The sequence below is a fragment of the Perca flavescens genome, chromosome 21, assembly GCF_004354835.1.
Source record: "Perca flavescens isolate YP-PL-M2 chromosome 21, PFLA_1.0, whole genome shotgun sequence".
Classification (NCBI taxonomy): domain Eukaryota; kingdom Metazoa; phylum Chordata; class Actinopteri; order Perciformes; family Percidae; genus Perca; species Perca flavescens.
Genome location: NC_041351.1, coordinates 17,941,470 through 17,967,444, shown reverse-complemented (window position 1 = coordinate 17,967,444; position 25,975 = coordinate 17,941,470). Strand labels below are relative to the sequence as shown.

The 25,975-nt window shown below is 35.5% G+C and overlaps 2 protein-coding genes across 2 annotated transcripts in view; one reads left to right on the top strand and one right to left on the bottom strand.

Moving 5' to 3' along the window:
• Positions 1-9,782, top strand: part of itga3b (integrin, alpha 3b) — a 33,950-nt gene extending 24,168 nt beyond the window's left edge. Inside the window, exons 8-26 of the mRNA XM_028567316.1 lie at positions 34-122; positions 210-346; positions 511-597; positions 686-753; positions 991-1,130; positions 1,345-1,491; positions 1,613-1,710; positions 3,000-3,168; positions 3,315-3,389; positions 3,534-3,613; positions 3,828-3,905; positions 4,048-4,150; positions 4,431-4,607; positions 6,107-6,220; positions 6,805-6,918; positions 7,142-7,240; positions 7,338-7,463; positions 7,680-7,835; positions 8,213-9,782. Of these exons, the coding sequence (XP_028423117.1) occupies positions 34-122; positions 210-346; positions 511-597; positions 686-753; positions 991-1,130; positions 1,345-1,491; positions 1,613-1,710; positions 3,000-3,168; positions 3,315-3,389; positions 3,534-3,613; positions 3,828-3,905; positions 4,048-4,150; positions 4,431-4,607; positions 6,107-6,220; positions 6,805-6,918; positions 7,142-7,240; positions 7,338-7,463; positions 7,680-7,790 (2,012 nt within the window). The 3' untranslated portion in view covers positions 7,791-7,835; positions 8,213-9,782. The remainder of the gene's footprint in view (positions 1-33; positions 123-209; positions 347-510; positions 598-685; positions 754-990; positions 1,131-1,344; positions 1,492-1,612; positions 1,711-2,999; positions 3,169-3,314; positions 3,390-3,533; positions 3,614-3,827; positions 3,906-4,047; positions 4,151-4,430; positions 4,608-6,106; positions 6,221-6,804; positions 6,919-7,141; positions 7,241-7,337; positions 7,464-7,679; positions 7,836-8,212) is intronic.
• Positions 9,783-9,924: 142 nt separating this feature from the next.
• Positions 9,925-25,975, bottom strand: part of ace (angiotensin I converting enzyme (peptidyl-dipeptidase A) 1) — a 31,313-nt gene continuing 15,262 nt past the window's right edge. Inside the window, exons 18-25 of the mRNA XM_028567315.1 lie at positions 25,601-25,698; positions 24,893-25,065; positions 24,432-24,655; positions 24,204-24,348; positions 23,944-24,042; positions 23,591-23,713; positions 23,215-23,408; positions 9,925-10,344 (exon numbers count right to left, since the gene is read on the bottom strand). Of these exons, the coding sequence (XP_028423116.1) occupies positions 10,151-10,344; positions 23,215-23,408; positions 23,591-23,713; positions 23,944-24,042; positions 24,204-24,348; positions 24,432-24,655; positions 24,893-25,065; positions 25,601-25,698 (1,250 nt within the window). The 3' untranslated portion in view covers positions 9,925-10,150. The remainder of the gene's footprint in view (positions 10,345-23,214; positions 23,409-23,590; positions 23,714-23,943; positions 24,043-24,203; positions 24,349-24,431; positions 24,656-24,892; positions 25,066-25,600; positions 25,699-25,975) is intronic.

The window sequence follows — 25,975 nt, the reverse complement described above, 5'->3', positions numbered from 1 at the left end:
TTCAATATTTCACTCCATTCTTTATGTTTGCAGACTTTGCAGTGGGAGCTCCATTCCATGACACAGGAAAGGTCTACATTTGGATCGGAAGTAAAAAGGGAATCTCAAAGGAACCCAGTCAGGTAACATCTGATATACGCCATGGATGGACATCAGACATACTCTCAAAGGGCCCAGATGTATTGTGTTGACTTACATGTGCCCTGTAGGTGATTGAGGGTAAGTCAGTGGGAAATGGAAGATTCAACACGTTTGGCTACTCAATCAATGGAGGGATGGACATGGATGGCAACAGTTACCCTGACATCTTAGTTGGCTCTCTGGACGACCGTATGGCCCTGCTCAGGTAGAAATTAGAGATAGGCTAAAGAAATGTGGAATTGTTTTTTTCTTTTCTTTCTTTTATTGCAATTGATGGTGTATGTCTCAATTTTAAATGGTAAATTGGTGTACTGTTTTCATATGGTGATACAACCTGGGTGCAGTTTTATTCCTCTTCCTCGTTTTCAGGTCTCGACCAGTCATCCACTTAACTAAGGACTTCACTGTCGAGCCAAAGATTGTGGACCCCAATCAGTGTCTTGGAAATACACCATGGTGAGGTGTCTCCTCAAAATATCTCATTCTGAAACTGGCTTATTTGATATTGTTTGAACATAGATACATTTTTCTTTGTGTTTTACAGCATCACAGTGACACTGTGTATGTCTTTCACTCTAAGCAATGGAAACAAGGACTTCAAGAAAAATGCCAGTAAGCACTCTTACTTCACATGAATTACAAATTTTTTTTATGTTTCAATTTTGAAATTGCATATAATAATGGCTGCAATTTTGAATGTATGACTAAATGTACATCTTAAGTTATAAACTGTGAAGATACTGGCTTGCTGGAGGCTTGCTATATTTTCCAAAACTGTCGTATTGTTGACTAAACAAATGCACTTGCCGCAGTGTTCTATAATGTACTGTATGTTTCTTCTTTGTTAAGCGGTGAAATACACAGTGAAGGCCGACGTGGACAGGAGAAACCCTCGTGTTCGTTTTGAGGACAATGATGACACATATATCGGCTTCTTGAGCATGCCATCTTCCAAATCCATTTGCCGTATTTTGAAACTGATTGTAATGGTAAAGTCTCAATACAAATACACCATATTGTGTGTGTGTGTGTGTGTGTGTGTGTGTGTGTGTGTGTGTGTGTGTGTGTGCGCGTGCGTGCATGCGTGCGTGCATGCGTGCATGCGTGCGTGCGTTAGTTAATACACGTGTGTGATATGTAATTGCCGAACGTGATGTTGCCCATGTGCTAAGACTAAAATTAGATTCTTGGACGATTCTATAGGTGCCTGTGAGAGACAAACTGGAGCCGGTGGTCTTTTCCCTCAGCATGTCCTTAGATGAACCAAAACTTAATTCAAGACGTTCCCTGCAGAACTTAGACTCTTTCCCAATTATCAGCCAGGAGCAGAAACTCACTCAAAGAGCCGAGGTATGGAATGGTGCATACACTACATTCATAGGTCACATTGAAATACTATAGATAGTGAAGCACATGTATATGGGATCGTCCCCTGTAAGGAATGATGTAATACTTGTTCTATTTCCTGCAGATTAACTTTCAGAGGGAGTGTGGCTTAGACAACAAATGTAGCAGTAACCTGCAGCTGACAGCCCAATTTGTTGACAACGATGGAAAGCCTTACCAAAGGTGAAATGAAATTTGTTATGTCTTTACAGTAAATGTATAACTAGCACCAGCAGCTGGTTAGCCTAGCATAAATACTGGAAAGAGGGATATAACATGTTATATTTTGTTTGTTTAATCCATGCAATTACCTTTGGACTAGGGATGCACCGATCCGCCTTTATCAGTCCCGATACCGATGCCTGGGCTTTGTGTATCTGTCGATACCCGATACCGATCCAATACCGTTGTTGAATTAATAATAAACTTCCTTCCACTATGTGGAAGAGGCTAAATGCACCAGACTTTCCTACCTAAACATTACTTTCCTAACTAAGGCAAAATAACATAGATGTAATGTATTGAATTCTTATTTATTTGTTATTTAAAAAACAGTTAGAATAGAATGTAATCAAACTTCTTAAATATTATAAATTTAATTAAAATAAATAAAATGTAGCAGTAGAAACAAAATAGTGTATTGGTCAAACATACAATAGTAATCAAACAGTTACCAAAAATATTTTTGGGATGTGCTTGATTAAATTGGTAGTATTATACTTTGCGGAACTACCACCACCCCTCGAAACATTTACTTTGCAGACATTGCAAACAGCCAATGAACTACTTGGCCGTGGCAAGTGTGAAATATCTCCATACAGCCGAATCTTTGGCTCGCTCCATGTTGCTTAACGTTTATCACACACGTGCTGCTGACGAATGACATAGGATGTGCTGCGACGGAGGAAAAAAATAAAAAAAACTGGATCGGCCTGTGGATCTGTTCATTTTTCCGATACCCGATCCAGCTATTTTGTCAATATTGGGGCTGATATCCGATCATAATATCGGATCGGTGCACCCCTACTTTGAACAGAGCCTAGCTAGCTGTTTCCCCTTTCAGTCTTTATGCTAAGCTAAGCTACCGTCTCTTGGCTATAGCTTCATGTTTAGCGTACAGACATGATGCTAAACAAAAGCACAAAGCTTAGGAGCCTCCCAGAAAGTTTAAATACTTTTTCCATTTTCGCGCGTAGACATCCAGTCTGGCAAACCATTTGTATGGCATCTTTTCAAACGCCCCCATTCAAGCCATCTCACAAGCTCAGAATTTGCACTTTTGAATGTGCAACAATCACAAATGTTTCTCTCCGAACTTTAGCACTAAAACTGTGGATTAGCTGTCACTGCCACATGCTTACAGTTGCAAGGATATAAATAAGGCTGTAAATTGATTAATTAGCCAAAAATAATTGTTAAAAAAAAATTAAGTGAAGAAATAATGCATGTTGTCCATGTATTCCTTTGTCCAGGCCTGGCGAATTTCAGATACTCCCGTTCAACAGCAGTGTAAAGAAAATAGGGCTGATGGTGGAGGTGACCAACTATCCTGGTCAGGGAAAGCTAGGTGAAGATGCCCACCAGGCCATGCTCAACGTCACCATCCCTGACGCACTGAGTTACTCTGCGGTCCTGTCTGAGGTACGTCCACTGGAGGGCAGCAGACGACTGACAAATGTCCATTTATTCATTCATTTGTTCTTTTCCTCATGCCAATCTGCAGTTGTGTTTGTCATCGAAATTGAATCCTTCTGGTCACTTTCTCAATATGCTAATTGTGTGTTCAGGATCATAATGTACAATGCCGTCTGACCGACACAGTGATTTGTGACCTGGGGAATCCACTTAAAGGCAATGGAAAGGTACATTTGGAATTTTCTTCTCTTTTACATGTTGAACTTTTTTTCTCTTTTACATGTTGAACTTTTTTTCTCTTTTACATGTTGAACTTTTTTTCTTTGTTGAAATTAATTTAACACTTCTTCTTATATTGTTTGCATTATCAGGTAACACTTTATCTCAAGTTTGAGACCCCAGGGATCAATTTGTACACACAAGAGATTGAGACCCAGCTGCTTCTGTCCACGTAAGTGCTAAACATTGATGCATGATTGAATTTCCTTAATATCGAAAGCTTGGGTACCAGTTTTGATTCCAGAGTGTAGCATTTTATAGCTGATCCTAATATAAGTTTTTTTTATTTAGCAAAATTTAAAGTTGCATTATTGATCTAGTGGCTCTAACATACTCTCAAAATACTACACTTGCACCCAGTGTTGTAATAAGGGTTGTTTCTCCAGTCTTAGTGAGCAGAGTGACCTGAAGCCTGTGCCTCTGAGTCTGCTGATTGAAAACACCATCACCCCCTCCTTCACCATGTGAGTTCCATTACATAACATGACGTAGTGTATGTACACTATAGAGCACAGAACTGCAATGGACAATGTCACATCACATTATCTTCCACATCAGTTTTTACTTGCACGGCGTACAATCGTTTCTAACTCTCACCCTGTCCAGAACGAACCCGCGGGTGGAAACAGAATTCAGTGGGACGGTGATGGGCATGTCAGCCATGGTCAACACCAGTGACGTCGGCAGCCTGGTCGAGTTCACCTTCGATGTTAGTCACCGCCAGAACTGTATATTGCATCTATAATATGTGTGCTACCCACATTTCCGTCATCTCCACTCTCTCTTTGAAGCCCAAACTTTTATTCTTCAGAAGTTTAAATTTTGCTGTGTGAGTCAGGGTTTGTGGTGTAAGCATGACCAGGGGTGGATACTAATTAGGGGTTACAAAGTCACAGTGAATCCCTGACTGTTATTCAACATCATATTTTTATTTCACACCATCTGTTTGATTTCTACTAAAATTTCCTTTTTCTTTGTGCTGCCATTAGGTGAACATGGGGGGACAGCCCCTGGGACACATGGGGACCCTGGCGGTGGAGTTTGAGTGGCCCTTTGAGGTAGCCAATGGCAAGTGGCTGCTGTACCTGACGAAGATTGTTGTTAAAGGGGAATCTGAGGTGGAATGTAAACCTCCTGGAGAAGTTGTCAACATGCTTAACCTAACTGTAAGGCTCTTATTTTAGGCTTTTGTTTAGAACCAAAATATGCTCCTTTTTCCTCAATAACCAATTGATATATAATTGATTATGCCCAGATTATTTCTAAATGCCCAAAACTCTTGGACACATTGAAACAGATAGTGAAGATGCAGATTGTGAACAAAAAATACACACAACAATGCCAGTGATTCAGCTGACTATGAACCACATGAAAAAATCCTGGGTTCATTTTTGATCCATCTAGGCATTTGATACATGTCATACTTTTCCAATCTATTTTTCCTTACCTCTGAGTACTGTCTACTATGCAAAGGTTTTTCTGTTCTTCCATTTTTTACATCTTACTCCTGTCCACACCCAAGACATAAGCACATCCCGAAATGTCCCATTACTGAAAAACCATAAACACAGTTATATATAAACAGGTACTGCCTTTAATGAAAGGCCATGCTAGCAGCTCTGTGACTCTTGCTCAGTTGCACTTTGAGCTAAATGCTTACTGCAGCATGATAACATTCTGGCAAAGACAATGCTGGCATTCTGATAATTAGTATCAGAGCTTTATTGTCCCTCAAGGGGACATTTTATCTGCAGTTGGCGGTACAAAAAATAAACAAAAAACACACAAACAAGGCATAAAACATCGTAGCAGCACAAAACCAACACATTGATAAAGAGCAATTTCTTTCCTTAAAAGTGAACAGTGTCACATTAAAATCCTTGAGCGTCTAAGAAAACAAGGAGTGATTTCTAAAAGTGTTATGCAAGTTAATAGCTTTAATTTCACAAGGAACAAAAGAAAATGTGTATCTGTTTGTTTTGCTCTAGGGAGCCTATATCTCTCCCCAGAGGGAAGATAAATTAATTCCTCCAAGAGTGGGTGGTCAGAGCTTGACAAGTCATTGCTAGACTAACAGTTTACCATTTTAGTTTAACATGCTAAACACAAAGGTACAACACAAAGCGAAGCTGATGGCTGATGGGAACGTCATCAGTATTGTAAGTCATAAACCAAAGTATACTGCCAGCATGCTAACATGCTCACAATGGCAATGCTAATGTTAATTTAGTTGATTTTACTCCTCATATACCCTTTGGAATTTCACTGAACTAAACTAAATGTACCCTAACTTTGCTACAGTTGTGCTGTTCACAGGCCTGTTACATGAGCTGCAGTTCATCCTGACTTGAGTGTGAACTGAAGCTGTATGAGTAAATGTCAGTGGTAGGACATGGGTGTGAAAATGGCCTCAAAGCCAAACCACAGATGTTCAGAAATACATTTTGGAAAAATCTGTGTCGCCACTTACAGACCTCACAGGGCCCCAAATAGAAAGTCATAACGCATGCAGACTAGATATAGACAGTAGAAATGACAGTGCTATTCTAAGAAGAATCTGGTAATGTCTTTATCAAAACCAGCAATTACCACGAGCCCTCTTATGTCATGTCTGTCTCATCTGCTTCCTTCCTTAATTTCCCCTCCTCCCTCTCTTGTCTTTCAGTTGTCAGGGAGCGACCGAAAGCGTACTAAACGACAGATCACACATGATGATGATACGACAAAGCCACAGGCAGCCATCACGCTGCTCACTCCTCGCAAAGAGACCTACCTTTTGGTAAGAAATGGATCTGCCTTATGAAGCGCTGTCATGAACAAGCTTTCACGTGTCATTTGAAGCATATATATATATAAATTATATTTGATCAAAGATCAAATTGATGTGCCATCTTGCATGCTAACACATCCAGAAATTGGTGACAGACTTTTTCACTATTAATCACAAATCAACGTGCTAGTGGGACCAGAAGAAAAGTCAGGGGGGAAAGTCAGTAGGATTCATCCTCTGGGGGGATGATGTATATGTGTACCACATGTCATGGCAGTTTTTCGAATAGTTGCTGAGATATTTCAGTCTGGTAGGCCGTTATTGTGGCTAGAAACCTCTAGCAACGACCTACTTTCACTCAACGTACAGTATATACTGTGGTAAAGAGCTTTATCACTGAGTGCAGAAGTACATATTCTACTGTACTGGCTGTCTCCTAAAACCTTGAAGTACTATAACAGTACAGCTTATTTTTTAATACAAGGGCTCCCACTGTCAAATTCCTACTTAGATTGTGTACATCCTGAAAAAACAACAAAAGCAAAATGGTGTTCACTTGTATAATAGTTGTTCTGTGTCATCCTGTGTTGAAGGAATGCTCCAAACGGACAGCACGTTGTGTGACGTTTACCTGCCCGCTGGTCAACATGACCGATTCAGCCAAGATTTATGTCCGCTCCCGTTTGTGGAACAGTACGATGCTAGAGGTAAGCTCTCCAGCTATACACAAACACACACACACACACACACACACACACACACACACACACACACACACACACACACACACACATTATTAATAATTTAATATAATTGTCCATGGCTTTCTTTGTCTTCTTTTTGAAGATGTTTTTTCTACCGTGTGTGTGTGTGTGTGTGTGTGTGTGTGTGTGTGTGTGTGTGTGTGTGTGTGTGTGTGTGTGTTTGCAGGACTATTCCAACGCTCTGAGAATTACGGTCAAAGGTCAAGCCACACTGAAGCTCATTAAAAACAAACCAAACATCAAGATGGACAGTCAGACCAGCGTGGTGCGTGGTGATCATGTTGATGATGATGAGGAGAAGAAGGAGGAAGAGGGGGACGTTGATGATGATTCTACTTGACACTCTCCTTTCTTTCTTGTAGTTCACAGTAGAAATAGAACCACTGGAGGGGGTGGAGGCACCCTATGAGCTCCCGCTGTGGATCGTCATCTCTGCAGCTATAGCGGGAATTGTCCTACTGGGAATAATCATTCTTATATTATGGAAGGTGAGACTACCAAACACTGCTGCACTGATTACACTGGTTTACATGCTGTATCTCTGCAGACAGACTCACAATAGCTCTGAATCTCTCCACATTTTTTACTCACACCAACGATCTTCTCTGGATTACACAATGGCTGTCTCCATATTGAGCCTTTAGTCTAACGTTTGATTTACCCCCTCCCCATGCATCATCCTCCTCCTCCTACACCACCCCCAGTGTGGCTTCTTCCAGAGGGCCAACAGGAGGGAAATGTATGAGGCCAAAGCCCAGAAGGCTGAGATGAAGATCCAGCCCTCTGAGACAGAGAGGCTGACCGAGGACTACTGAGGGCCCCATGGGTCCCCCAACAGCACATACCAGTGGGGCTTTTGGGTAACAACACCCCTACAAATGGTTTTTCTATGGATACTATTCAGCTCATTCAGCTTGGGGTGTGCTTCAACCTTCTCTCTCTTCTTTATGTCCACTATTTGTATCTACCCTGTATCACCCTAACATGGCTTCTACTTCCCTTTCAGGCTAATACTGTACATTGCGCTGCTGATCACTTTGTATCATGTTTGTCTTCACTTCTTTATCAGTCTTCTGCACCTTACTCAGCGTGGGTTTATCTTTTACCTAACTTGATTTTCCTCAGCCTATGAATCCTAAATCTCTTTCTCAACCCGTCTTTAATCCCAGCTCTTCTGCTTTTTAAGCGTATCCTCTTTAATGTCACCTCCCTCTCTTTCTCTCTCTTTTCCCACTAGCTTGGATTCTTCAAGCGTGCCATCTACTACCGGATAATGCCAAAACACCAGGGGGTGAGAATTCGCAAGGCTGAGCGGTATCAGTTCAATCTGGGATTTCAGCCTGAGGAGCCACAGAAAAAGTATTGGATCACCAACTGGACAGAGATGCAGCATTACTACTACTGAGGCCTTTACATTGGCCCCTGAACCACTCACTGTCACGCTGGTTTGACACAGGCCAAACAAAGAACATTGGGCTCGGTCGAGCCACATGCATGGACCAATTGTGGATATTGCATTCCATTTTTTCTTTTTTTTTTTTTTTTACTTTATGTAGATTTCAACTTTTTCAGTGCAATAGACTGAACCGTTTGTTTCAGAGATTGTAATTTGTTCTGTATTTTTGATGAATGCAGTGTTGGAATCTGGGTTGCATTCAAGGGTAAATTGTTTTGATTATGATGTTTGCATGTATCTTTTTTTTTTTTTAAATCCTCCAAGCAAAGTTGGCTGGTCAATAATCATCTTTATTTCTACCATGTCTGTGTTTTCCTCTCTAATAAGAGGAGTGAGTCTATTGATCATTTCCGTGATTGTACATTTCCTGCTCTGCCCCCAGTCATCCCTTTGTGGTCAGCCGTTGTAGACTATGTAAGGGTTTTAAACCTAGGAGATCGTTTTCGAACTGCACTTAGAATATGTTGACCAGCATCCACTCTGTTATGAGAGACTTTATGTGAATGTCCATTTCAGTGTTTGGCAAGGTTTATGTAGACTCGCATCTCAAATAGTTGTGGCACTGACCTCGAAAAAGTGACATAGAAAATTGTTTCACTGGTTTAAGGGAATAAATACCCAGAGGTACGGAGGAAAAATAGCTATTGGTGAATAATACATTTTATAGCCCAGCTGGACATGTTTTAATTAAATTTCAGGGCAAGAGTCATTCAAGCACCCCTGCAACAAGTTTAAAAGCAATAGCTTCTTGTCTGTATGTAGAGTTAGAAAACATATGTTGATGAGATCATGTGAGCACACTTGATTATTATTTATTACACGGTCTTGTGTTATTAAAGTAAAGAACCTATCTTTTGAAAAAAAATATCACAAACGGAGTCATGACACTGGAGTAAATAATACATGATGTTATATGTGTCTGGAGACTGTAAACTCTAGCATAGATAGTTATAATTTGTACATAGTGACAAGGTAAAGTGAATTGACTTATTTGAAAGAATGGCCTTTGTTGTTGCTCTGTCCCTAAGCTTTGTACTTTTGTATGCTGGCACTTGGATTGTTTCCAAGCCATTGTGGCCCCCATTGAGGTCAACCTGCAGCACTGAAAACAGACTGGACCAGGAGAAGACAGTCACTGAACACAACTGTGATGGGAATAAGTGTTGCGTTACCACTCTAGTCTGTGTTACCTGAGAGCCCACAGGTTGTGACTGTGGCGGTTACAGAGGCTGCATTGACTCTGCGAGTAAAGAGGGAAGGGCTGAAACCAATGCACAAACTCTGTTCTTTGTCGTGCTGGTGTTTTTTATTGCGTGGTTTCAATGTAATTAAATAGTTTTTAACAACTTTAGCATCTTAATTGTTGTGTTTTCTATAATATCTTGATTAAACACAGGCAGAATACATATTTAATGTCTTTATTGTAGAAATGCAGATTCAACAAAAGAAATCAAATATTCAAAAACGTAATCAATTACTTTACAAACATTCATGTAAAACATTCCATCTCTACACATTCAAATATTGCAAATACATTACAAAACTGTAATGTTCTTTTGCGTAGGCAAACAATAATTTGACTCCAAGTGTATACAATAAAAATACAAGACTAGATAGGGAGGCATACCAAAAAGAAGAGCAAATTTGATCAGATGTACTGTACAGAACACAAAAATGCTGATGTTCACATTGAGGTTGGTTCTTAGCCATCACTGATGACTAGTACTTTTGCTTGAGCTCCATCGTGGATGAGGACTTTTCAGCCTTTTTTGACCTCCTGTACCTGTAGGCCAATATGATGGTGGCCACCAAGAGGACCACACCAAGGACCAACAGGACCCACTGGCCAGCTATGGCAGATGCGCCTTCCACACTCATACCCAGGAAGTCAACTTTACTAGCCTTAGGTTCACCTGCAAGACACATACATAACATAAAATAAAACACGTAAGTACTATACCCGACGGTTCACAAACTCACTCGTTCACCTTTAGCTCCATATTCTCCAAAAGGGTGTGCTGTTCTGTCATTTTCTAGCCAGTTCTACACACGCCTATTTGTGGCAGCAAAAGGGAAGGAAAGTAAGTATGAGTAAAAGCTGTTCCAGGGTATGTGCAGAGATCCCAAAGTTAAATTGAATACTTTTGTATTATATATCGAAAGCAGTGATAAAAAAGCCATATATAGTATGTCAAAAAAAGTGATGAAAAAGTCATAGTATAGTATGTTGAAAAAAGTGATAAAAATGTCATATATAGTATGTTGAAAAAGGCTACAGTATAGTATTTAAGAAAAGCGATAAAAAAGCCATAGTATAGTATGTTGGAAAAAAGTCATAGTATAATACCGTAAGTCAAAAACAGTGATAAAAAAGCCATAGTATAGTATGTCGAAATAATTGAAAAAATCATAGTATAGTATGTCGAAAAAAGTGATAAAAAAGTCATAGTATAGTATGTCGAAATAATTGAAAAAATCATATTATAGTATGTCGAAAAAAGCCATAGTATAGAACTGTATGTTAAAAACAGTGATAAAAAACCCATAGTATAGTATGTCTAAAACAGTGATAAAAAAAGTCATAGTATAGTATAGTATGTCGAAAAAAGCAAGTGTTGTATGTCAAAAAAAGTTTTAAAAAAAAGTCATAGTATAGCATGTCGAAAAAAGTGGAAAAAAAGCCATAGTATTGTATGTCAAAAAAAGTGATTAAATAGCCATTGTACAGTATGTCGAAAAAAAGGTGATAAAACGCCATCGTATAGTATATCGAAAATAGTGATAAAAAGTCATAGTATAGTATGTCAAAAAAGCTATAGTATAGTATGTCGAGAAAAGTGATAAAAAAGCCATAGTATAGTATGTCAAAAAAAGTGAAAAAGAAGTCATAGTATAGCATGTCAAGTGATTCATCAAGTAATGAAAAAAGCCATAGTATAGTATGTCGAAAAAAGTGATAAAAAAAACATAGTTTGTCAAAAAAGTCATAGTATAGTATGTTGAAAAAAGCCAGTGTTCTGTGTCCAAAAAAGTGCTAAGAAAAATCATAGTATATTGATTGTATGTTGAAAACAGTGATAAAATAGCCATAGTATAGTATGTCAAAAAAAGTCATAATATAGTATGTTGAAAAAAAGTGTTAAAAAAGTCATAGTACAGTATGTCAAAAAAGTGATTAAAAAGCCATCATATAGTATATCGAAAACAGTGATAAAAAAGCCATAGTATTGTATGTCGAAAAAAAGTGATTAAAAAGCCATAGCATAGTATGTCAAAAAAAGTAAAAAAAAAAAGTCATAGAAAAAAAGGTGATAAAAAGCCATTGTGTAGTATATCGAAAACAGTGATAAAAAGTCATAGTATTGCATGTCGAAAACAGCCATAGTATAGTATGTCAAAAAGCCATAGTATATAGTATGTCGAAAACAGTGATACAATAGCCATAGTATAGTATGTCAAAAAAGTGATTAACAAGCCATCGTATAGTTTTTCAACATATTTTTTATCTCTTTTTCATGGATTGGTAATAAAATAGCCACGGTGTAGTTTGTTGAAAAAATAAATGTCATAGTATAGTATGTTGAAAACAGTGATAAAAAAACATGGTATAGTATGTCAAAAAAGCCATAGTATAGTATGTTGAAAAAAGCCAGTGTTCTGTGTCCAAAAAAGTGCTAAGAAAAATCATAGTATGTTGAAAACAGTGATAAAATAGCCATAGTATAGTATGTCAAAAAAAGTCATAATATAGTATGTTGAAAAAAAGTGTTAAAAAAGTCATAGTATTGTATGTCGAAAAAAAGTCATAGTATAGTATGTTGGAAAAAAGTCATAGTATAATACCGTGAGTCAAAAACAGTGATAAAAAAAGCCATAGTATAGTATGTCGAAATAATTTAAAAAATCATAGTATAGTATGTCGAACAAAGTGATAAAAAAGTCATAGTATAGTATGTCGAAATAATTGAAAAAAATCATATTATAGTATGTCGAAAAAAGCCATAGTATAGAACTGTATGTTGAAAACAGTGATAAAAAACCCATAGTATAGTATGTCTAAAACAGTGATAAAAAAAGTCATAGTATAGTATAGTATGTCGAAAAAAGCAAGTGTTGTATGTCAAAAAAAGTTTAAATAGCCATTGTACAGTATGTCGAAAAAAAGGTGATAAAACGCCATCGTATAGTATATCGAAAACAGTGATAAAAAGTCATAGTATAGTATGTCAAAAAAGCTATAGTATAGTATGTCGAGAAAAGTGATAAAAAAGCCATAGTATAGTATGTCAAAAAAAGTGAAAAAGAAGTCATAGTATAGCATGTCAAGTGATTCATCAAGTAATGAAAAAAGCCATAGTATAGTATGTCGAAAAAAGCCATAGTATAGAACCGTATGTCGAAAACAGTGATAAAAAAACCATAGTATAGTATGTCGAAAACAGTGATAAAAAAGTCATAGTATAGTATAGTATGTCGAAAAAAGCAAGTGTTGTATGTCAAAAAAAGTTTAAATAGCCATTGTACAGTATGTCGAAAAAAAGGTGATAAAACGCCATCGTATAGTATATCGAAAACAGTGATAAAAAGTCATAGTATAGTATGTCAAAAAAGCTATAGTATAGTATGTCGAGAAAAGTGATAAAAAAGCCATAGTATAGTATGTCAAAAAAAGTGAAAAAGAAGTCATAGTATAGCATGTCAAGTGATTCATCAAGTAATGAAAAAAGCCATAGTATAGTATGTCGAAAAAAGTGATAAAAAAAACATAGTATGTCAAAAAAGTCATAGTATAGTATGTCGAAAAAAGCCAGTGTTCTGTGTCCAAAAAAGTGCTAAGAAAAATCATAGTATAGTATGTTGAAAACAGTGATAAAATAGCCATAGTATAGTATGTCGAGAAAAGTGATAAAAAAGCCATAGTATAGTATGTCAAAAAAAGTGAAAAAGAAGTCATAGTATAGCATGTCAAGTGATTCATCAACTGATGAAAAAAGCCATAGTATAGTATGTCGAAAAAAGCCAGTGTTCTGTGTCCAAAAAAGTGCTAAGAAAAATCCTAGTATAGTATGTTGAAAACAGTGATAAAATAGCCATAGTATAGTATGTCAAAAAAAGTCATAATATAGTATGTTGAAAAAAGTGTTTTTAATCACTTTTTTGACATACTGTAGTATGTCAAAAAAGTGATTAAAAAGCCATCGTATAGTATATCGAAAACAGTGATAAAAAAGCCATAGTATTGTATGTCGAAAAAAAGTGATTAAAAAGCCATAGCATAGTATGTCAAAAAAAGTAAAAAAAAAAAGTCATAGAAAAAAAGGTGATAAAAAGCCATCGTGTAGTATATCGAAAACAGTGATAAAAAGTCATAGTATTGCATGTCGAAAACAGCCATAGTATAGTATGTCAAAAAGCCATAGTATATAGTATGTCGAAAACAGTGATACAATAGCCATAGTATAGTATGTCAAAAAAGTGATTAACAAGCCATCGTATAGTTTTTCAACATATTTTTTATCTCTTTTTCATGGATTGGTAATAAAATAGCCACGGTGTAGTTTGTTGAAAAAAAGCAAAATAAATGTCATAGTATAGTATTTTGAAAACAGTGATAAAAAAAAGTCATAGTATTGTATATCGAAAAAAGTGATGAAAAAGCCATAATATAGTATGTCGAAAACAGCCATAGTAAAGTATGTCAAAAAAAGTGATGAAAAAAGTGATGAAAAAAGCCATAGCATAGTATGTCGAAAAAAGCGCAAAAAATAAGTCATAGTATTGTATGTTGAAAACAGTGAGAAAAAAGCAATAGTGTTGTATGTCAAAAAAAGTTTAGAAAAAGTCATAGAAAAAAGGGTGATAAAAAGCCATCGTGTAGTATATCGAAAACAGTGATAAAAAGTCATAGTATTGCATGTCGAAAAAAGCCATAGTATAGTATATCAAAAAGCCATAGTATAGTATGTCGAAAAGAGTGATACAATAGCCATAGTATAGTATGTCAAAAAAGTGATTAACAAGCCATAGTATAGTTTTTCAACATTTTTTATCTCTTTTTCATGGATTGGTAATAAAATAGCCATGGTGTAGTATGTTGAAAAAATGCTAAATAAATGTCATAGTATAGTAAGTTGAAAACAGTGATAAAAAAAAAGTCTTAGTATTGTATGTCGAAAAAAGTGATGAAAAAGCCATAATATAGTATGTCGAAAACAGCCATAGTATAGTATGTCGAAAAAAGTCATGAAAAAAGTGATGAAAAAAGCCATAGTAGAGTATGTCGAAAAAGGGGAAAAGAAAGTCATAGTATAGCATGTCAAAAAAAGTGATGAAAAAAAACATAGTATAGTATGTCAAAAAAGCCATAGTATAGTATATCGAAAAAAACACTATGGTTTTTTTCGACATACTATACGTATGTCGAAAAAAACCATAGTGTTCTGTGTCCAAAAAAGTGCTAAAAAAACTCATTGTATAGTATGTTGAAAACAGTGATAAAATAGGCATAGTATAGTATGTCAAAAAACGTGATGAAAAAAAACATATTATAGTATGTCCAAAACAGCCATAGTATAGTATATCGAAAAAAAGTGATAAAAAAGCCATAGTATAGTATGTCGAAAAAGTGATAAAAAAACATAGTATAGTATGTCAAAAAAGCCATAGTATAGTATGTCAAAAAGAATTGATTAAAAAGCCATCGTATAGTATATCAAAAACAGTGATAAAAAAGTCATAGTTTAGTATTTTGAAATAAGTGATAAAAAAGCCATGGCCCACTTTCATGCTTTAGTAGAAAGAAGGACTTGAACCATCAACTTTCCCCTTCCCAATGCAACTCCTTATAGACTGAGCTAATTCGAAACAATGGTGTAGCTCCTTCATCACCTCTTTGAAAATACCATACTATCACTTTTTTCGACATACTATAATGTGGCTTTTTTTATCACTTTTTCATGGATTGGTGACAAAATAACCATGGTAGTATGTCGAAAAATGTGAAAAAAGTCCTAATATAGCATGTTGAAAGCAGTGATAAAATAGCCATAGTATAGGATGTCAAAAACAGCCATTGTAAAGTATGTCAAAAAAAAACACATTCAAACAAACTGTGATTTTACAAATACCACCTGATGCCCTCTATCGGTCAAATAATATATGAAAAGAAAAGGTGTACGCAATTAATCAACATGACGGGGCAGTGATTCCTACAGTGTTGCTGTGCAATCCATTTTAATTTCTTAATTCCACACAAAATGTTTTTTTTTTTTTATAATTTAAGTGACAAAAAAATAAATGCTTTTAGTTTTACTCACAGGGATGTCGAAAAAAGTGATGAAAAAAGCCATAGTATAGTATGTCAAAAACAGTCATAGTATAGTATATCGAAAAAAAGTGATAAAAAAGCCATAGTATAGTATGTCGAAAACCGCCATAGTACAGTATATCGAAAAAAAGTGTTAAAAAAGCCATCATATAGTATATCGAAAACAGTGATAAAAAAGCCATAGTATTGTATGTCGAAAAAAGTGCAAAAAAATAAGTCATAGTATTGTATGTTGAAAACAGTGATTAAAACAGCCATTGATAGTATGTCGAAAACAGCCATAGTATAGTATATCGAAAAAAAAGTGATAAAAAGCATAGTATAGTATGTCGAAAACAGCCATAGTATAGTATATCGAAAAAAAGTGATAAAAAAGCCATAGTATAGTATGTCGAAAAAAGCCTTAGTATTGTATGTCGAAAAAAGCCTTAGTATTGTATGTCGAAAAAAGTGCAAAAAATAAGTCATAGTATTGTATGTTGAAAACAGCCATAGAATAGTGTGTCAAAAAAAGCCATAGTATAGCATGTTGAAAAAAAGTGATGAAAAAAGCCATAGTATAGTATGTCGAAAACAGTGATAAAATAGCCATAGCATAGGATGTCGAAATCAGCCATAGTATAGTATGTCAAAAAAGCCATAGTACAGCATGTCGAAAAAAGTGATGAAAAAAGCTATAGTATAGTATGTCGAAAAAAAGTGATTAAAAAGCCATCATATAGTATATCGAAAACAGTGATAAAAAAGCCATAGTAGAGTATGTCGAAAAAGGGGAAAAGAAAGTCATAGTATAGCATGTCAAAAAAAGTGATGAAAAAAAACATAGTATAAGTATGTCAAAAAAGCCATAGTATAGTATGTCAAAAAAAACATAGTGTTCTGTGTCCAAAAAAGTGCTAAAAAAACTCATTGTATAGTATGTTGAAAACAGTGATAAAATAGGCATAGTATAGTATGTCAAAAAACGTGATGAAAAAAAACATATTATAGTATGTCCAAAACAGCCATAGTATAGTATATCGAAAAAAAGTGATAAAAAAGCCATAGTATAGTATGTCGAAAAAGTGATAAAAAAACATAGTACAGTATGTCAAAAAAGCCATAGTATAGTATGTCGAAAACAGTGATAAAAAAGTCATAGTTTAGTATTTTGAACCATCAACTTTCCCCTTCCTAATGCAACTCCTTATAGACTGAGCTAATTCGAAACAATGGTGTAGCTCCTTCATCACCTCTTTGAAAATACCATACTATCACTTTTTTCAACATACTATAATGTGGCTTTTTTTATCACTTTTTCATGGATTGGTGACAAAATAACCATGGTAGTATGTCGAAAAATGTGAAAAAAGTCCTAATATAGCATGTTGAAAGCAGTGATAAAATACCCATAGTATAGGATGTCAAAAACAGCCATTGTAAAGTATGTCAAAAAAAAACACATTCAAACAAACACTGATTTTACAAATACCACCTGATGCCCTCTATCGGTCAAATAATATATGAAAAGAAAAGGTGTACGCAATTAATCAACATGACGGGGCAGTGATTCCTACAGTGTTGCTGTACAATCCATTTTAATTTCTTAATTCCACACAAAATGTTTTTTTTTTTATAATTTAAGTGACAAAAAAATAAATGCTTTTAGTTCTACTCACAGGGATGTCGAAAAAATTGATGAAAAAAGCCATAGTATAGTATGTCAAAAACAGCCATAGTATAGTATATCGAAAAAAAGTGATAAAAAAGCCATAGTATAGTATGTCAAAAAAGCCATAGTACAGCATGTCGAAAAAAGTGATGAAAAAGCTATAGTATAGTATGTCGAAAAAAAGTGATTAAAAAGCCATCATATAGTATATCGAAAACAGTGATAAAAAATCCATAGTATTGTATGTCGAAAAAAGTGATAAAAAAGCCATAGCATAGTATGTCGAAGAAAGTGCAAAAAAAACTGATAGTATAGTATGTCGAAAAAAGCCATAGTATAGCATAAAAAAGTCATAGTTTAGTATGTTGAAAATAGTGATAAAAAAGCCATAGTATATTATGTCGAAATAAGTGATAAAAAAGCCATGGCACACTTTAGCAGATAGAAGGGCTTAAACCATCAACCCTCCCCTTCCCAACCCAACCCAACTCCTTATAGACTGAGCTAATTCCAAACAATGGTGTAGCTCCTTCATCACCTCTTTGAAAATACCATAATATCACTTTTTTTGACATACTATAATGTGGCTTTTTTTTATCACTTTTTCATGGATTGGTGACAAAATAGCCATGGTAGTATGTCGGAAAAAATTTGAAAAAAGTCCTAATATAGCATGTTGAAAACAGCGATAAAATAGCCATAGTATAGCATGTCAAAAACAGCCATAGTATAGCATGCTGAAAAAAGTGATGAAAAAAGCCATCATATAGTATATCGAAAACAGTGATAAAAAAGCCAGGGTATTGTATGTCGAAAAAAGTGATAAAAAAGCTATAGCATAGTATGTCGAAAAGAGTGATAAGAAAGCTATAGCATAGTATGTCGAAAAAAGAGCAAAAAATAAGTCATAGTATTGTATGTTGAAAACAGCCATAGTATGGTATGTCGAAAAAAGTCATAAAAAAGCCGTAGTATAGTATGTCAAAAACAGCAATAGAATAGTGTGTCAAAAAAAGCCATAGTATAGCATGTCGAATAAAGTGATGAAAAAAGCCATAGTATAGTATGTCGAAAACAGTGATAAAATAGCCATAGCATAGGATGTCGAAAACAGCCATAGTATAGTATGTCAAAAAAGCCATAGTACAGCATGTCGAAAAAAGTTATGAAAATAGCCATAGTATAGTATGTCCAAAACAGCCATAGTATAGTGTGTCAAAAAAAGCCATAGTATAGTATGTCGAAAAAAAGTGATAAAAAAACATAGTATAGTATGTCAAAAAAGCTATAGTATATTATGTCAAAAAAGCCATAGTATAGTATGTCGAAAAAAATTGATTAAAAAGCCATTGTAAAGTATATCGAAAACAGTGATAAAAAAGTCATAGTTTAGTATGTTGAAAATAGTGATAATAAAGCCATAGTATATTATGTCGAAATAAGTGATTAAAAAAAAGCCATGGCTCACTTTCGTGCTTTAGTAGATAGAAGGACTTGAACCATCAACGCTCTCCTTCCCAACTCAAGTCCTTATAGACTGAGCTAATTCCAAATAATGGCACAGCTCCTTCATCACCTCTTTGAAAATACCATACTATCACTTTTTTCGACATACTATAATGTGGCTTTTTTATCACTTTTTCATGGATTGGTGACAAAATAGCCATGGTAGTATGTAGAAAAAAGTTAAAAAAGTCCTAGTCCTAGTCCCCTCATAGTATAGGATGTCGAAAACAGCCATAGTATAGTGTGTCAAAAAAGCCATAGTATAGCATGTCAAAAAAAGTGATGAAAAAAGCCATAGTATATTATGTCGAAAATAGTGATAAAATAGCCATAGTATAGGATGTCGAAAACAGCCATCGTATAGTATGTCAAAAAAAGCCATAGTATAGCATGTCGAAAAAAGTGATGAAAAAAGCTATAGTATAGTATGTCGAAAACAGCCATAGTATCGTATATCGAAAAAAAGTGATAAAAAAGCCATAGTATAGTATGTCGAAAACAGCCATAGTATATTATATCGAAAAAAGTGATAAAAAAGCCATAGTATAGTATGTCGAAAAAAGCCTTAGAATTGTTTGTCAAAAATAAGCCATAGTATTGTATGTTAAAAACAGTGATAAAAAAGCCATAGTATAGTATGTCAAAAAAAGCAAGTGTTGTATATCAAAAAGTAAAAAATAAGCCATAGCATGTTATGTTGAAAAAAGTGCAAAAAATAAGTCATAGTATTGTATGTTGAAAACAGTGATTAAAAAAGCCATAGTATAGTATGTCAAAAAAAGTGACACAAAAAGCCATAGCATAGTATGTCGAAAAAAGTGCAAAAAAAACTCATAGTATAGTATGTTGAAAACAGTGATAAAATAGCCATAGTATAGTATGTCGAAAAAAGTGATAAAAAAGCTATAGCATAGTATGTCGAAAAAAGTGCAAAAAAACCTCATAGTATAGTATGTTGAAAACAGTGATAAAATAGCCATAGTATAGTATGTCGAAAAAAGTGATAAAAAAGCTATAGCATAGTATGTTGAAAAAAGTGACAAAAAAAGCCATAGTATAGTATGTCGAAAAAAGCCTTAGAATTGTTTGTCATAAAAAGTGTTAAAAAAGTCATAGTATAGTATGTTGAAAAAAAGTGATTAAAAAGCCATCATATAGTATATCGAAAATAGTGATAAAGAAGCCATAGCATAGTCTGTCGCAAAAAAGTGCAAAAAATAAGTCACAGTATTGTATGTTGAAAACAGTGATAAAAAAGCCATCGTATAGTATATCGAAAACAGTGATAAAAAAGTCATACTTTAGTATGTTGAAAATAGTGATAAAAAAGCCATAGTATATTATGTCGAAATAAGTGATAAAAAAGCCATGGCACACTTTAGCAGATAGAAGGGTTTGAACCATCAACCCTCCCCTTCCCAACCCAACCCAACTCCTTATAGACCGAGCTAATTCCAAACAATGGTGTAGCTCCTTCATCACCTCTTTGAAAATACCATACTATCACTTTTTCATGGATTGGTGACAAAATAGCCATGGTAGTATGTCGGAAAAAATTAGAAAAAAGTCCTAATATAGCATGTTGAAAACAGTGATAAAATAACCATAGTATAGCATGTCGAAAACAGCCATAGTATAGCATGCCGAAAAAAGTGATGAAAAAAGCCATCATATAGTATATCGAAAACAGTGATAAAAAAGCCAGAGTATTGTATGTCGAAAAAAGTGATAAAAAAGCTATAGCATAGTATGTCGAAAAAAGTGCAAAAAATAAGTCATAGTATTGTATGTTGAAAACAGCCATAGTATAGTATGTCGAAAAAAGTGATAAAAAAGCCATAGTATAGTATGTCAAAAAAGCCATAGTATAGTATGTCGAAAAAAGTGATAAAAAAGCTATAGCATAGTATGTCGAAAAAAGTGCAAAACATAAGTCATAGTATTGTATGTTGAAAACAGCCATAGTATAGTATGTCGAAAAAAGTGATAAAAAAGCCATAGTATAGTATGTCAAAAAAGCCATAGTATAGTATGTAGAAAAAAGTGATAAAAAAGCTATAGCATAGTATGTCGAAAAAAGTGCATAAAAAACTCATAGTATAGTATGTTGAAAACAGTGATAAAATAGCCATAGCATAGTATGTCGAAAAAAGCCATAGTATAGTATGTCCAAAACAGCCATAGTATAGTATATCGAAAAAAAGTGATAAAAAAGCCATAGTATAGTATGTCGAAAAAAGCCTTAGAATTGTTTGTCAAAAAAAGTGTTAAAAAAGTCATAGTATAGTATGTCGAAAAAAAGTGATTAAAAAGCCATCATATAGTATATCGAAAACAGTGATAAAGAAGCCATAGCATAGTCTGTCGAAAAAGTTCAAAAAATAAGTCACAGTATTGTATGTTGAAAACAGTGATAAAAAAGTCATAGTTTAGTATGTTGAAAATAGTGATAAAAAAGCCATAGTATAGTATGTCAAAAAAGCCATAGTATAGCATGCCAAAAAAAGTGATGAAAAAAGCCATAGTATAGTATGTCAAAAATAGCCATAGTATTGTATGTCGAAAAAAAGCCTTAGAATTCTATGTCGAAAAAAGTGTTAAAAAAGTCATAATATAGCATGTCGAAAAGAGTGATGAAAAAAGCCATAGTATAGTATGTCGAAAAAAAGTGTTAAAAAAGCTATAGTATACTATGTCGAAAAAAGCCATAGTGTTCTGTGTCCAGAAAAGTGCAAAAAAAAAGTCATAGTATAGTATGTTGAAAACAGTGATAAAATAGTAATATAGTATGCCTTTGAATTGTATGTCGAAAAAAAGTGATTAAAAAGCCAGGGTATATTACGTCAAAATAAGTGATAAAAAAGCCATGACACACTTTCATAGATAGAAGGATTTGAACCATCAACTCTCCCCTTCCCAACTCAACTCCTTATAGACTGAGCTAATTCCAAACAATCCTTCATCACCTCTTTGAAAATACCATACGATTTTTTATCACTTTTTCATGGATTGGTGACAAAATAGCCATGGTAGTATGTCAAAAAAAGTCCTAATATAGCATGTCGAAAACAGTGATAAAATAGCCATAGTATAGTATGTCGAAAACAGCCATAGTATAGTATGTCAAAAAAAGCCATAGTGTTCTGTGTCCAAAAAATGCAAAAAAAGTCATAGTATAGTATGTTGAAAACAGTGATAAAATAGCCATAGTATAGCATGTCGAAAAAAGTGATGAAAAAAGCCATAGTATAGTATGTCGAAAACAGCCATAGAATTGTATGTCGAAAAAAGTGAAAAAAGTCCTAATATAGCATGTCGAAAATAGTGATAAAATATTATATACATAGTATAGGATGTCGAAAACAGCCAATAGTATAGTATGTCAAAAAAAGCCATAGTATAGCATGTCGAAAAAAGTGATAAAAAAAGCCATAGTATAGTATGTCGAAAACAGCCATAGTAATAACATACTATCACTTTTTTCGACATACTATAATGTGGCTTTTTAGCTATTTTTCATGGATTGGTGATAAAATAGCCATGGTTTAATATGTCGAAAAAAAGCAAATAAATGTCATAGTATAGTATGTTGAAAACAGTGATAAAAAAGTTATAGTATTGTATATCGAAAAAAGTGATGAAAAAGCCATAGTATAGTATGTCGAAAACAGCCATATTATAGTATGTCGAAAAAAGCTATAGTTTTGTATGTCAAAAAAAGTTAAAAAAGTCATAGTATAGCATGTCGAAAAAAGTGGAAAAAAAGCCATAGTATAGTATGTCGACAAAAGTGACCAACCTTCCACTTCTCAACCCAACTCCCTATAGACTTAACTACTGCCACCTAAGATAGTTTGGATTTTTCATCACTTTTTTGAAAATACTATACTATCACTTTTTTCGACATTCTATATTATGGCTTTTTAATCACTTTTTTCATGGATTGGTGATAAAATACCCATAGTATTGTATGTCGAAGAGAGTGTTAAAAAGTCATAGTATAGTATCTCAAAAGAAGTTATAAAATAGCCATAGTATAGTATGTCAAAAAAAGCCATATTATTGTATGTCGAAAAAAGTGATAAAAAAAAAAAAAAAGCCAGGGTCCACACTCCACACCTAAGATTACTTACGTATAGTATGTCGAAATTGGCTTGGAGATTGGAAAACTTATTTTACATAAATCAAATATTTATTATTTTACATAAATCAAATACATATATACAAATACAAAAATCAAAGCTTGCCTACATGCCTACTGCATTTATCCATGTTTCTATGTGAGTGACTTGGACGTACTTTCCAAGACGTTAGGTTTCCAGTCGTACTCGGGCCACCCGCGAATATCGTTATTCTTGTTGTTCTCTTTCTCCAGCCATTCAATGAGAGGTTGGAAATACTCCATGAGAGGCTGGGCACTCATTTTGGGCTGGCCGGTGATCATGGCCATAGCCTCGGGCCAGGGCTTACTGAAGCCCAGCTTCATCACATCACTGCAAACAACAACACAGAGAGGGTCAGAGGGGAGGTCGAAGCAAACAAGGATCAGTTTCAAGAGTGTGTTCTGCAGTGCGTGAGTGCGTGAGTGCGTGCGTGTGTGCGTGCGTGTGTGCGTGCGTGTGTGCGTGCGTGTGTGCGTGCGTGTGTGCGTGCGTGTGTGCGTGCGTGTACTAACCCCAACAGCTTCCCAGCTTCTTTAGACTTGTAGATATCACAGGTATGTAAAGGCCCAACATGCTTGGCAGCATCACACAGAGCCTTGTGGAACTGAAACTGGATGATGAAGCTGACGAAGTACCTGGATAAAGACCATTAAATATGTTCTGTCATGACTTTGCTTTAATGCCAGAAGGAAACAGAAAAACTGTCAAGTCTGTATAATGATTGCTTTATTTATTTTTTGCCATGTGAGTAGCCGTGTTTATCTTATCTTTCCATAGTTCACTGGAGTGTTTTGAAGCTGTTATCAATCTATTTGTGCTCAATTATCAGGTGTCCTGTTTGTTGTTTTGAATCATGAATCTTTACCTCACGTAAGGCACGTTAGCAGGGATGTGGAACTTTGCACCTGGGTCAAAGTCATCCTCAGTACGGGTTACTGGTGGGCACAGTCCCTGGTACTTCATTCTGCAAATGTAAAATTGTAACTCATTTACAAATTAATTACTTTATTACACAATCAATCTACCACTTACTGATACACTTTCCTTTATTTAATTATTAAATGAACATGTTCTACATGATAACACCTGCATTTTGTAATTGTAAAAAACACTGGTGACCTTTACCTGAGGTTCCACCACTCTTTATTGTACTCAGTCGATGGGATGCGCCCGTCAAATACCTTCCATCTCCACTGATCCATCAGGTAGCCAAAAGGTAAGAAGGCGATTTTGTCAAGCGCCATGCTCATCAGGAAGTTGATATCGCTCTCTAGAGGAGGGGACAGAAACACATCGTGAGCTGTGTTTATAAAATCACGTGCTTTTACATAACTATACAGTACTCATGGTCACCATGGTTGTTTTCAACTTTGTCCAGGAGGCCGATGCTCTGCAGATGTTTGGGCGTGGAAACAGACAGGGCTAGCACATCGCCGATGGCCTCATGGAAGCCGGGGTTGGCTCCATCACGGAAGGACACCGGCTGGTCTTTGTACTGCAGGAAGTACTGCACGTGGCCCATCTCATGGTGCGCCGTGATCAGGTCATCCATAGTCACAACAGTGCACTGTTTGATCCTGTTGACACAAACAAGTCCATAATTACAGCACAGAACCTATATCCATGCACTTCTTATACACCACAATTTTTAAAGTTTGGAATCACCCAGTATATTGATGTTATTCTACTTTGAATAATGGCTGTTGTAACATAGATAAAAACAGTATAATTCAGATGCCTTCAGCTTCCATATAGTTGACAATAATATATCTATTCAGATATATCTATTCTATCTATTCAATAAAATGATTAACCTGAAGTCTTTTCGGTTATAGAAGTCCCACGCAGAGGCGTGGCACACCACCTGGCGTCCATCAGATGGCTTCTCCAGCATGGATTTTTTCCAGAACTCTTGTGGCATTGGCAGCAGACCCAAAGAGGTGAAAAATTTGTCTGATTCCTGGAACATTCGGCTGGCGTTCCAGCCCTGAACGGGAAAAGAAGAGTACCAGTGAAGATGTGGATGTAATTGTGCGTATATATACTGTAAACAGTTTTGCAGGCAATGAGAAATTCAACATTTTGAATAAAGCAACAGCTATGTTTAGAAAAGGGATGACTGCACAAAGTGTAAACTAATTATGGTTCTAAAAGGAAAGGCGGTAACATACACTTGAAAATATGTATACACTACAGTATAGTCATGTATTATGTACACTTCATGTCAGTTATGGATGCCTCAGTGCAATAAAATCCTCTGTATGTATCCTCATTCTGCTAGAGCCTCCAATCTGGACTGTATCCAAGTCTCATCGTCACTGAAACAAAGATCCTTGACCTCTAAAGTGGTGGAAGAGTGCACAAGTGTGTGTGTGTGTGTGTGTGTGTGTGTGTGTGTGTGTGTGTGTGTGTGTGTGTGTGTGTGTGTGTGTGTGTGTGTGAGCGTGTATGTGAGCGTGGGGTCCTTGTGTATACAAGGACGTGTGTGCAGTGGTGATCATTGTGCAACTTGCTCAATTCACCTGTGACACCATAGCAGGAGTGGCGTCAACCTGCGTGGCATCCGGGTAGGGCATGGCCAAATCCATTATGCCAGACCACGTCTGTGCCCACATGTTGCCTGAAAGGACAGAAGACATTCATATATTCTTTTTCTTAAGTTATGTTGCAAGTCATCCTCTGCTCTGCAGGTGTTAAACCAAGTGGGATTTGTGGCTGTGAGTCAGTCCAATCCAACCATGTGGACCTGTCACACACAATCTCACGCTTTATGCCTCTGAAAGCAAATTAAATCCTGAGTTAATCCAAATTCATCTACCAGCCAATGACAGAATATGAATGGGGTATGCTTCCACACAAAAGAAGAGTTTGGGCTAGAGTGTTAGAATCCTTTAAAT